Genomic DNA, 13,242 nt, shown 5'->3' with positions numbered 1-13,242 from the left:
ATTTGCAGTTTTCACTTTCTATAAGGCGCAAATAAAGTCTGATCGTAAAAACGAAGATGCCGTTGGAAAGATAATTTAATTTCCTTCATTTTTGCTTTAGACCATCTTTACGTATCTCTCACTTGTGTTAAACTATAATGGAAAATGTAAAAACGTAAATGTAAAAACTACTGGTCCCAAATCGAACCACTCCCTGATCTAAATCGAACACTTCTATTTTCATCATTTTTTAAATAGAATTTAAAAAAATTTTAGTATATTTTTTTTAGTACTGAATAAAAACGAGTAATTTGACAGTAAAGAATAAAAATTTTATTAAAAAAAAAAACAAATTAGTGATAGTTTATATAATTAGACGTTTCCCGATCAGGTTATGATATTATATAATTAGAGTTGAAATAAATAAAATTCAATTATTTTGAGTCTGATGAGCCATAATATTTTACTAATTTTACATTTCTTGGACCAGATTTAGGACCCGATCACCAGTTGTCGGAGAGTGCGTGAAACGTGGACGTGCGCAAAAAATAGGATTGAATTATTCTATTTGAATAAAAAATATAATTTATTTGAAATGTTACAATCAAATTATGGTAAATGTCTAGAATATTTCCTCCGATTTTGATGAATTTAGGCTTATTCTATGCGTTTTTGTATGAAATAAAAGAATTTGATAGAAAAAAGTGTCGGATTGCCCTGCGAACCAAGATATTAATCGTTAAAGTTGACGACTATTTATGTTATCAAATCTGTTCGACGAGATGTAGCGGCGTGAAGATGCGCCGTGGCAACATGTGCATGCTCCATAGCCACATTCATATACCAAAAGTGCGCTAATTTGAAATACGTATATAAAGCAATATTTGTGATTTTAATGATAAATGAATAAATTTATTAAATTATTGCGTGGAAAGCAAATGCTTAGGCGAAGAGGGGCTTTGCCCCTCTCCCCAGCCCACCCATTTCTTCACCCCTAACACAAGCCGAATTTAAGTTTTAAATCAAAAATTGTTTTGCTTGGAAATTGAAACCCATATGAACAGTACATTTTGTTTTGTTTCGTAAGGAGAGATGTGTAAACTATATAATTAATTGGATTGTTCTATAACAAAATGTATATTGTACTGTCCACATAGGTTTTCAACTTCCACGCAAAACATTTTTTGATTTAAAACTTAGATTTGGATTGGGTTAGGGTTAAGAAATAAGTGGTGGACGGGGGGCAGAGGAAGGGGCGAAGCCTCTTTTCCGCCAAAGCATTTACTTTTCATAATTCAATAAATATATTTATCACTGAAGTGTGTCACAAATATTGCTTTACATACGTGTTTTAATTTCGCGCATTTTTCGTATATGTATGTGGCCATGGAGCATGCGCATGTTGCCATGGTTGCCACGGCGCATTTTCACGTCGCTACATCTTGTTGGTATGACAGATTTCCTAACCTAAATAGTCGTCAACTTTAACGAGATTGATATCTCAGTTTGCGGAGCAGTCCGACATTTTTTTCTGGTAAATTTTTTAATTTTATACAAAAACGCGTCAAATAAGTCTAATTTTATCAAAATCGGAGGTAGTGGAGGTATTCTAGACAATTATCCAAATTATTTGCTAACACAAATTACATTTTTACTTTACATTTGCTAATTGTTTTACAAGGGGAACACCAAACATTGTCCCTTCCGATTTCGTTGAACTTTATACATGTTATAAACCTATCCTCCTACTAATTCAAAACATTAATAAATAGATGAATTTTATAATTTCTGAAATATAATTAATTGTATAATTAAAACAGTCATTTTATAGGCTAAATATTTAAAAACATACACCACACACAATAATACGTTGCGAGAAAATTAAAAAGAAAATGGAAAAAGTAAGATTCGAACCAGTAATATGCAGCATTGTAGTCAGGCGCCTTAGCGATTAGGCTACGCTGCTTAGGTGTCAATCTGTTCTTACTACACGGTACATTACGCACACGTAAATCTTTAAACGCGTTTTTCTCGCGAATGCTTGAGAGGCGGGTCCTATTACTTTAAGATGAATTAGTGGGAGGATAGGTTTATAACATATATAAAGTTCAACGAAATTGGAGGGGACAATGTCTGGTGCTCCCCTTGTTAGTAGTTTCGTGTACAAAAGAGCATAAGAAGAGAGCTAGATTTGGCGCGACTAACTCCTTTATACCTTGCGTGAAACTAACAATCATACGCTCACTGCCAATAAATTTAATTTTAAGTCTAAACATTATTGAGGTGACTCCTAGGCACCGCGAGAGATTGGCTGCTCATGAATCACCCCATGGCAGAATCGTTCTTACGGCCGCTTGCTGTACGCTGTTGTCTCGAGTGCGGAGATTAACTCTTATTGCGTGTACAATATGGTTTTTTTGTGTCTTTACTAATAAAAAGATCGATGAAAATAACAAATCTTGTAAAACATTCTAACAGTCATATGATACACATAATGGAACATGATAATTTAATTAAGCAGAGAGCCTGCGATTTTTAATTTTTGCGACTGATTTTAGTTTTGGTTTTAAATACTAGTACTACGATCAAGTTGCAATTCCGATTTAAAAATCCGATTTGGACACGAGTTCTTTCGAACTTTGGAACAAAGAAGTTTGCTCATTTTGGGCTATTCGCCTCCAGTCATCAATCATATACAGGGTGTTTCAGACCACCCGTACACCCCTTTTCTCTTCGCAGGATTAGGACCAATCAAAAATATGTTCAGACGAAAGTTGTAGGGTTTCAAAAGATCTATTCAATGATCTTATCAGTTTGACCTTGGATGGCGTCGCCAAGATCAGATCGAAATCACATTAAGTTTTTTAAATGGAACACCCTATTTTTGATTCCAGAATCTAATAGCTGGTGTCAAGACCTTTCCAAAACACTATAAGAATGTTTATTTTCGTTGACTACTTTCCGAGTTGTGCGGCTTGAAAGTTACACTACCGCCAGCATCAGCATTACTCAAGATGTACCATGTGGTGGTTACTTAGTCGGATTTAATCTAGTGTGTGGGTGTGTGCATACGTGCATGCGTATGTGTATGGGGGAGGAAAAGGGGAGTCAAAGTTTTATGTACTCTGCTTTTGTTTATTAACTGGATTGATTATGTTTGATGATCAATCATGTCCAGATTGACTGTATGCATTTTCCCGTGCTTAGCATTATCCAGAATGAACGACGTGGACGTGACGAGAATTTCATCCCATTGGGGTGCTTGATTCACGTGAGTCCCCTTGCCTCTCACGTTTGTGGTGCTTGATTCACGTGAGTCCCCTTGCCTCTCACGTTTGGGGTGCTTGATTCACGTGAGTCCCCTTGCCTCTTACGTTTGGGGTGCTTGATTCACGTGAGTCCCCTTGCCTCTCACGTTCGGGAATGAATGAGTGTATGTTTTGTTAAGCGACTAAATGTTCAAAGTGAGCACCATTCTCTGCAAAGCATCAACTCTATTTTGAAAATCATTGGTTGCTCGAAGAATTTCCTCGGCACGTAAGGATCGAATTGCTTCACTTATTCTACGAATCATATTATCCCTCGTAGTCGGACGTTCATGATAGACCAAGTTTTTTTATCCTTCCCCAGAAATAATAATCAAGGACGGTGAGATCTGGTGATCGGGGTGGATAATTGATTGGACCGTATTTGCCTATCCACTTGTCGGGGAACATAGTATTTAATGCCGCACGAGCAACTCTCGATGTATGAGACGGACATGCATCTTGTTGGAACCACATGTTCAGGCGCAATTGCAGAGGAATATTTTCTAGTAAGACAGGAAGATCTGTCATTATCAAGGCGAAATATCTATCACCGTTTAGATTTTCGTCAAAGAAAACAGGACCTATGATTTGACTTCCAATAATTCCACACCAAACATTGACTTTCCAAATGGTTTGATGATCTACTTCTCTCAACCAGTGAGGATTATTTTGTGCCCAATAACGAGAGTTCCAAGTATTAACAGATCCATCACTTTTAAGTGTACATTCGTCAGAAAATAAAATTTTCAAGTGGAAATCAAGTGGTTGCTGTCTTATAAAGTTGCAAAATACAAGTCTCTGTCTAATATCGTTATAATTCAACGCTTGATGAACAGACATTCTGTAAGGGTGAAATTTGTTATTTTTTAGAATGCGCCAAACACTGATTTTACTAACACCAGAATCTTGTTCTCGTCGTCTTAAAGAATCATAAGGGTTCAATTCTGTCGATGCAAGAATTTCCACTGTTCTTTCATCCATAATCGGACGACGAATTTGTGTACCTTTGTTATGTTGAGGCTGAACGACACCTTTAATTTTGATTCGTTTAGCCAAACGTGAAAAAACATTTCGCGAGTGAGGAGTCCGATCAGGATAACGTTCCCGCCACAATCTTTCCGCTGCAATGAATGTACCTCGACACTCACCTAAAATTAGCAGCATATCATATGCTTCTTCATTGGAATAGGACATGGCTAAATAAACCTAGACTAATAAAGAGGGTCGGATTTTTGTTGCGCGATTGATACTGATATGACGGTTATTGAAGACGTAGGTGACAAGTTTGAGAGAGTTATTGTCACTCGTGTTGAGTTGAGTCACAATAGCGTTGTGGTGAATACATCTCTACTACATCCTATGCAAATAACAATATGTATAAAATCACGAGTTAGACATCGTTACGCAGAAAGCCGCGCTCGTTATTGCTCGTGTGCTACCGTTAAAGTAATAATGTAATTACATAATATTATGACATACATATGTATGTGACTATCTACGGTCGCGACAGCTAACTTTCACGATTTTTCATGATCTGTTTTTGTTGGCCCGGCTCGCGTGTTTACTTTCTTTGTGTCGGCTGCACGGCTTTCTGCGTAACGCGTGATTTTATATTGTTATTTACATGGTGTTGGCGGTAGTGTAACTTTCAAGCCGCACAACTCGGAAAGTAGTCAACGAAAATAAACTTTCTTGTAGTGTTTTGGAAAGGTCTTGACACCAGCTATTAGATTCTGGAATCAAAAATAGGGTGTTTCATTTAAAAAACTTAATGTGATTTCGATCTGACCTTGGCGACGCCATCCAAGGTCAAACTGATAAGATCATTGAATAGATCTTTTGAAACCCTACAACTTTCGTCTGAACATATTTTTGATTGGTCCTAATCCTGCGAAGAGAAAAGGGGTGTACGGGTGGTCTGAAACACCCTGTATATATATATACAGGGTGATTCAGAACGACCCATGTGTCCCTGTAAAGACATGTTCTTGGATAAATTCTGAGACAATTTTTCCTGTACGAAAATTTTGTCCGACGCTTACTTTTTGAATAATAAGAGGATAAAGTTAGCAAATCACGGGCCGTGTACACATGGTAGACAAAGGCGGCGCAACTCACCGTCCGACGCGGGCGCTTACCCGTATCGGACGGTGAGTTGCGCCGCCTTTGTCTACCATGTGTACACGGCCCGTGATTTGTTAACTTTATCCTCTTATTATTCAAAAAGTAAGCGTCGGACAAAATTTTCGTACAGGAAAAATCGACTCAGAATTTATCCAAGAACACGTCTTTACAGGGACACATGGGTCGTTCTGAATCACCCTGTATATATATAATTTTGTAGGTAATAATGGTATAATATTAAAGAAAAATAGATTTAGATTCCTAAATCCCTGCCGAAAGAAGTTCTGACCTAATGATGTCTTTTGTTCGATGGTTCATCATTAGAGCTATTCAAAACGATAAATATTACTGTTATTCTGTTACAATATAGACATGATATTGTGTTTTATTAACATTCCTGGACTGTATTTGAGCTTTAAAAATTATTGGATATATACCAGGTGTATACATAAGTTTTTTCGGTTTCACTAAGAGATGGCGCCAGCGAAAAGTACGCAGCGTATTAATTTGACACATACGTCATTTTGTTCGTCTGACATAGAACTACAAACACACACAAGTTGAGTCCGCCAAAAACTAGCGTCTTTGTTTTATTGGTCAGTGATCATATCGAGTTTTGTGCCTGAAAAACAACATTTGCGGCACGCATTGCTTTTTTTATTTAATCAAAAGAAAATGGCTGTTGAAAGTCATCATTTGCTGGTAGAAACATGTGGTGAACACGCTCCATCGATTAGAACATGTGAGACATGGTTTCGACAATTTAAAAGTGGTGATTTCAATGTGAAAGACAGTGAGTGCTCTGGTAGACCACAAAAATGCGAAGACGAGCAATTGCAGGAATTATTGGATGATGACCCAACTCAAACTCAACGGCAATTAGCAGAAGCATTACATATATCACAAGAAACAATTAGCAGACGTTTACGAGCAATGGGAAAGATTAATAAACTCGGTAAATGGGTCCCACACAATTTGAATGAACGTCAAATGGAAAATCGCAAAGTCACTTGTGAAATGCTGCTTCAACGCCACGAAAGGAAATCATTTTTGTATCGAATTGTGACGGGTGACGAAAAATGAATTTATTTTGAAAACTCGAAGCGGAAAAAATTGTGGCTTTCACCTGACGAAGCCGGTCCATCAACACCAAGGCCAAATCGCTTCGGCAAGAAGACCATGCTCTGTGTCTGGTGGGACCAGAACGGTATTGTGTATTATGAACTCTTGAAGCCCTGCGAAACCGTTAATACACAACGCTATCGCCAACAAATGATAATTAACAAATGATAATAAATAATTTAAACCACGCATTAATCGAAAGACGACCGGAATGAGCCAGAAGACATGGCAAAGTGATTTTGTTACACGACAATGTGCCGTCTCACACAGCACAACCAGTGAAAGACACCTTAAAATCTCTTGGATGGGACATCCTTCCGCACCCGCCGTACTCCCCAGACCTGGCGCCATCTGACTATCACCTCTTCACATCAATGGGGCACGCGCTCGCAGAGAAGCACTTCAGCAATTTCGAGGAAGTTGGAAAATGGCTCGACAAATGGTTTGCCGCAAAAGACAAGCAGTTTTTCTGGCATGGTATTCATAAATTACCTGAAAGATGGGCGAAATGTGTAGAAGCCGATGGCCAATATTTTGAATAAAAAAAATTTAATTTTTCTTGAAAATTACGTGTTTTTTTTACCAAAAAACCGGAAAAAACTTATGCATACACCTGGTACAGGATATCTCTTTTTAACATTTGCATCGACATATTTTGTAATTTATAAAGATATGAGAAAATATTTCAAATAAAAGTTGTGGGGCTTGAAGGCGAACATAAGAAGGTACCATTGGTTTGACCTTGTATGGCGCCGCTAAAGTCAGATCAAGGTCACATAAATTTTTTAAAATAACATTTTTGATTTCTGATTCTAATAGCTGGTGTCAAGAATTTTTTAAAACAGTATAAATAAGTTATTTTTTATTAAGTACTTTCCGTGTTGTAAGGCTTGAAAGTTACAGTATAATGTAATCTTCAAACCTTACAACTCAGAAAGTACTTAATGAAAAGTAACTTATACTGTTTTAGAAAGTTCTTGACATCAGCTATTAGATTCTGTAATGAAAAATAGGGTGTACCATTTAAAAAAATTAACGTCACCTTGAGCTTGACAGCTCCGTCCAAGGTCAAACCAATGATACTTTATATCCCCCTTCGAACTCTAGAACTTTTGATTGAAACATTTTTCCGTATCTTATATTTTACGAGATATTTTAATGCAAAAATTAAAACAGTACATCTTGTATGTATCCAATATTTTTTAAAGCTTGAATACAATCCAGGCATGTTAATAAAACACAATACCATGTTTATATTGTAGCAGAACGTAATGTGTGTTATATTAGACAACTTTGATGATGAGTCGTCAAACAAATAAAATGACACCATAAGGAGATCAGAACTAGTTTCGGCGGGGGCTAAATCTATATTTTCCTTAACGATACCATCATTATCGACAAAATATATACATGATTGATGACTGGACGCGGATGGCCCAAAATCACTTATAAAAATAGGCGAACTTCTATTACAATAAACCGCAAAAGTGATCACAAAATTGATTGATATTTTTTGAATTCTACACTCTCTAGTTATTTTAAATTAATTACCTTTTAAAATTTTAGTATCCTTTAAATAATGAGTTACAAGAATTTTCTTTTTTTTTTAAATTTTTGAAGGATAAAAATATATATTTGTGTCTATTTTATGAATGTTATGACAGAGAACTGCCAAACTGCTGTCACATTTTTGGTATCTTATAAGGACTTTACATTATAAATGGCCAAATCTGCTTAACTGTATTCATTTAAATTAAAAGAGTCCTATTTGGAATAAGGTCCGATTTACCCCACTTTCTCCTCCTATTTCGACAAAAACGCGTTTAAAGCGATTTTGTAGTGATGGTTGAACTCACTCGACGTCGATACTGCAGATTTTTCTTTGACAGAGAGTAGAGCGGCTTGCAGGGCAAAGGATAAGGGAAATACCTCTAACAATAAAACCAGGCGAGTAGGCTAGCGGTCTTTGTTAAATATACTTATGAATACATTATCTGTTCTTATCTTCGACTTCAGCGCCATCCAATGCAAGATCTCTCAATTACTACGTTACATAATTACTGCTCTGTTACTTTTCAAACTGATTCCGCACTCCAGTTTATACATAACATTTTCAAATCATTATTTTGCTTAATACTAAAGTTTCTAGGTTTATTCTGAAAACACAATATTGTTCTTTGTTGTAATTTCGAGGGTGTATTATATAAGTATGGTATAAAATAAAGTCTCAAATTTTTGCGTAGCAAATGTTGACTAACAAAACTATATTTTTATAATTTTTTTTGTTTTTTTATATCAAATTAGCCTGCACCCTTTGTTATGTACTTTAATTCTGTAAGAGGATTTTTCAATTTGTGTCTTCAATAAAAACATGTGTTGATCCAAAAATATTTGCATATACAGACGACTTCAGCATTGCTATCCTACAACTTTTGTCTGAAACATTTTTCCACATCTAAAATCATTTTCGAGATATAGGACCTGGATTAGATTTTAGAGACATCTTATATAAATCTACTCGAGTACATTCAAGCATTTGATAGTGCATATTTCTAATTGACTGTCCGAAGAGAAGTATTGCGTTATGAGAGGCCGTGGTCAATAGGTAGATAGGTGCACACTCGTGCTGCATGCAGTTGCACTACTTTTTTTTAGCCCCTTCTTTCTCGCTCTCGTTTAATCGAAATAACATCAATAATTTACCAAACATTGCTTATAAAAGTAGAAAATAACATTCTTACCTTACATCTTATCAAATTTTGTCTCAAAAACACGCGCATTCATAAGGGAACTACTGTAATTTAATACTAATGTCACGAATGAAAAGACGAGATAAAACGAGAGAGAAAGTCATAAGGAAATCGCAGAAAAGTATAAATTATGATTTAACTCAATAACGTAGACTACTTTGTTGGCTCGTGAGTAATTTTTAATGACCGAGAGGCTGCATCCAACGTATTCTTGATTGTGATTCCCGCATTCAAAGCGCGCGATATTGGGGATACCTAAGATTCCAAATTGCACATCAGTCAAATAGAGCATAATTTATTCTTGTTGTTCATCGCAAGTTAAACAAGGACAAACAATACTCTATGTGTTTAAGAGGATGCTATAGTGACCGAAGAACTTCCTCGACGTCGGCATTGCAGATTATTTTTTGAGGGAGACCAGGCTATCGCTCTTTGTTCAACGCATAGATCTGTCTTTGTTTTTCGATTATTTCCCATCTGCGTAAAGACCTATCAACTACAGACACTACTCTGTTTGTCATTATTTACGTGCGCTAAGCGAAATTTGTACACGTACAGCTGTTTACATGTTAAACTTTTTTGTTAGGCTTTTGACTGGAATGACACACAGTCAGTGTTGTTCGTTAGAGTTTTCTAAAGTGCGTCCTGGTCTCATTTCATATATATGAGCTACAGAACGTTAGTAAATGACAAAAGTTAACCTTGGTTGACAGATCTACGAGCCAAAAATAAATAAATTTTTAACTTTTTGTTTGATTTTCTCGTAAAATTTACCAGCCCGCACTTTGTTTTGGTGCGTACTTTTATTCTGTAAAAGGATTTTGTGATCTGTAGAGCCAATTCGAAAATTAATGAACACTGTAATGTGTCGGTAATTCCCGTCACTATAGCATTTTCTTAATGCGCAAATTCGGAACGTAACTCTAGTTTTATCTTTTTACTCTCTTGCCGCGTCTTCTCCTACATCTTTTAAATAAATATTTTTATTATTTATTTTAACTTTTCTCCAGCATTGCAAATGAACAGTTTTACGCTAAGTATTCATAAAATATGAAAATAAGTCAACAATCAGCGATTTATCGTCTGTACTCTAATATTTTGAAGTGTCAAATCTAGTCTCGAAATAGAGGTCTTTTTTCATATATCTTTTATATAACCTTATATAAATAATTTTTTTTGTTTTGTAGGATGTAGAAATATCTAATGAGAGCAGCTCTTGTAATTCTCTGCTGCATGAGAAAAGGAAAAAAGAGATGTTGATTACGGCAGATAAACTATCGATTCCTATGTCTGATATATCTTTACAGTTAACAAAACTACGTGATACTAAACATACGTCGAACGAAAAAATAGAAAATATTTTGAATAAAGCACAGGAGGATAAAGACTCTGCTAATAATTTCGATATTAAAACCGCTGATAATCTGTTTGATGACATTTCGATAAATGAGCCATGTCCAAAAGTACATGTCTTAAGACATATGGATATGTTTGCGGAATACGGATTGGATAAAGCATCTCATGATAAACAGCACGTTGCGAGCAACAGTGTAAGCTCTGCGACATGTACAAAAAGCGACGAGGTGAACGAGACAAAGAACGCGCTTAAACTCATTCCCAAGCAGCTTTTGATTCGTCGCAATATTAACGAGCAAGTAAAATCGAAACGAATCTTGGAAACGCCGTTACAGGATCCCGCTCAGCATGCTGCGGCTTTATTGACAATACAGAAGAAGCTGTTAGAGTCGCATGCATTGAAAAATGACATCAAGGAATATCCGAATGAGAAACAAGTGGATCATTTCGAGCAGAGATGTAACGCGGCGAGTAACAGCGGAAACACTGAAAACGCGTTATTGGATGCAACTGAATTTTCCGTGGTTTCCAAATCATCAATAATAGCGACGCGACAGTCGAGATCCCCGGCGTCAGAGCAAGCGGTCTCAATTCGATCGGAACAATCCGAGAATTACGACAGAGAAAATAAGAATGACGACGTAAAGAAATATAAGACTAATCGAAATGATACCAGTGTCCCGTCATCGAGCGTACGATCTCCCGTCCGAGAACACAGAAGGAGAAGCCCCAACAAGAAGGAAAGTGAGAAACGATATTTGCATGATAAAGACAAGAAAGAGAGGAAGTCCGACGACGCGGAAAAGTCTGACAGAAGAGGTTCCAAAGCAGATTCTGTAGATAGGAGAAAATTGAGCCCTTCGGAACGAGGAAGAAGAAGAAGGAGTGGAAGTCCCTATGTCTCGTGGGAACGACAGAGAAGCAGAAGTGGCAGTCCTGGTCACAGCTGGAGCAGAAGTCGCAGTAAAAGTCCAAAGAGGAAAGATGAAGTTATTACGCGGGACAGAGATAAAAAAAGAGAAAGATATGAAGACGAGCGATCAGCTAGATCGAGAACAGATGAGAGAAAAGAAAGATATGCGCGATCTCCACCACGCTTCAGTTATAACGAAGGTAAAAAAGTTTACAATTGTTTTTTTTGTGTAAACAATTTTATATTTTACATCGTTAGAAATTATTAGTTTATCTTGTGTGTGCGTGTGCGTGTGCGCGCGTGTGTACGTGTGCGCGCGTGTGTGCGTGTGCGCGCGTGTGTGCGTGGGTGTGTGCGTGTGTGTGTGTGTGTGTGTGTGTGGGTGGGGGTGTGGGTGTGTGTATAGAAGCATGATTTATCGATAGATATGCATTTCTAACATATTATTATATTAGAAATAACAAATGTGTGCTCCTATGGTAAAACGTGGGGATAACCATCAATAAACACCCTATGTATATATATATATATATATATATATATATATAAGGCTGATTCAAACATATTGGTCCCGAAGCTAGTATATTCGTCATCGAATTCTGAGACGATTTTTCCTTTCGCAAAAATTTGTCCGGAGCTTAGTTTTCAAGTTATAAGAAGAATTGGTTAGCGTATGACGGACCGGATACAAGTGGTAGGCAGGGACGGCGCGACTCACTGTTACATGCGGGTGTTTCCATGAGGCACCTCCTGCGCTTACATGACTGACAAAAGTACACGGACAGCACATTCCTATTTAAACTTTCTCTCTCTCTCTCTCTCTCTCTCTCTGTCACTTTAATTATGCTACATTTAACTTGTCAAATTTCGATCTCTGTCATCCAGCTGTCAAATAACGGGATAACCGTGAAATCTTCAAGAAAGTTTACCTTACTGTAATGAATGTACGCCCGCGAATAATAAAATTTAATGCAAATAAGATTACTTCAATATCATTTGCAAGTTAAAAGTAGCAATTTTAAAACGCATAAAAAGGGAAGGAAGGAGAGAGTGAGTATGAGAGAGGAAGAGAGAGAGAGAGAGAGAGAGAGAGAGACGGGGGGGAGGGGCTTCGAACAAGTTTAAGCACGTTTACTCACGCACACGGCAATCAGCTTATTGTTTCCACGATGCGACAGTTCAATTTAAATTTGTCCTTTATCCAGATCTATCCCTCGAAGTTGTTTTACATTTCACCACATTTGCACTATTTACTCTTCACTTGATCGATAAAAGCGGAATTACGCGACGAACCGATCAATCGACTTTATTAATTACTATTAATCACTACTCTGATAACTACAATCATTTAATGCGTTAAAATTACTCGAAGAAACACGTGTTTACGTTACGATCACACAACACGTGTTCATTCGACGATATCAATTAATAATTAGTCGACTGGATGTTATTGGTTATGTCGTTATAAGAGTGTCAAACGATTGGTTAAAGCCATAAGTCAAAACACGGTAATTTAAAATAAAAGTATTGATTAATACGATTTACATCAATACAATTTATTAGAAAAATGTTGCAAATGCATGTTTATCATTATTTGTTAAAAATTGTATGAATTATCAGTGACTTTATTGAGATAATTATTATTTATTCAAAATATTCAAGAAATGATTTTATTAAAATCAATTTCTTC

At 36.6% G+C, this 13,242-nt stretch overlaps 1 protein-coding gene across 4 annotated transcripts in view; it reads left to right on the top strand.

Annotated features, from left to right (window-relative positions):
• LOC105198112 (trichohyalin) overlaps positions 1-13,242 on the top strand; it is an 81,221-nt gene that overhangs the window by 23,226 nt on the left and 44,753 nt on the right. For all 4 annotated transcript variants that reach the window (XR_005574596.1, XM_026140949.2, XM_026140950.2 and 1 more), the window contains exon 10: positions 10,471-11,752. Coding sequence is in view for 3 of the 4 variants with exons in the window: in XM_026140949.2 (XP_025996734.1) it covers positions 10,471-11,752 (1,282 nt within the window). In the remaining variant the exon portion in view is untranslated. The remainder of the gene's footprint in view (positions 1-10,470; positions 11,753-13,242) is intronic.

This window comes from Solenopsis invicta, chromosome 4 (assembly GCF_016802725.1).
Source record: "Solenopsis invicta isolate M01_SB chromosome 4, UNIL_Sinv_3.0, whole genome shotgun sequence".
Taxonomy (NCBI): Eukaryota; Metazoa; Arthropoda; class Insecta; order Hymenoptera; family Formicidae; genus Solenopsis; species Solenopsis invicta.
The sequence above is the reverse complement of the archived record's forward strand: the minus strand, read 5'-3'. Positions and strand labels throughout refer to the sequence as shown.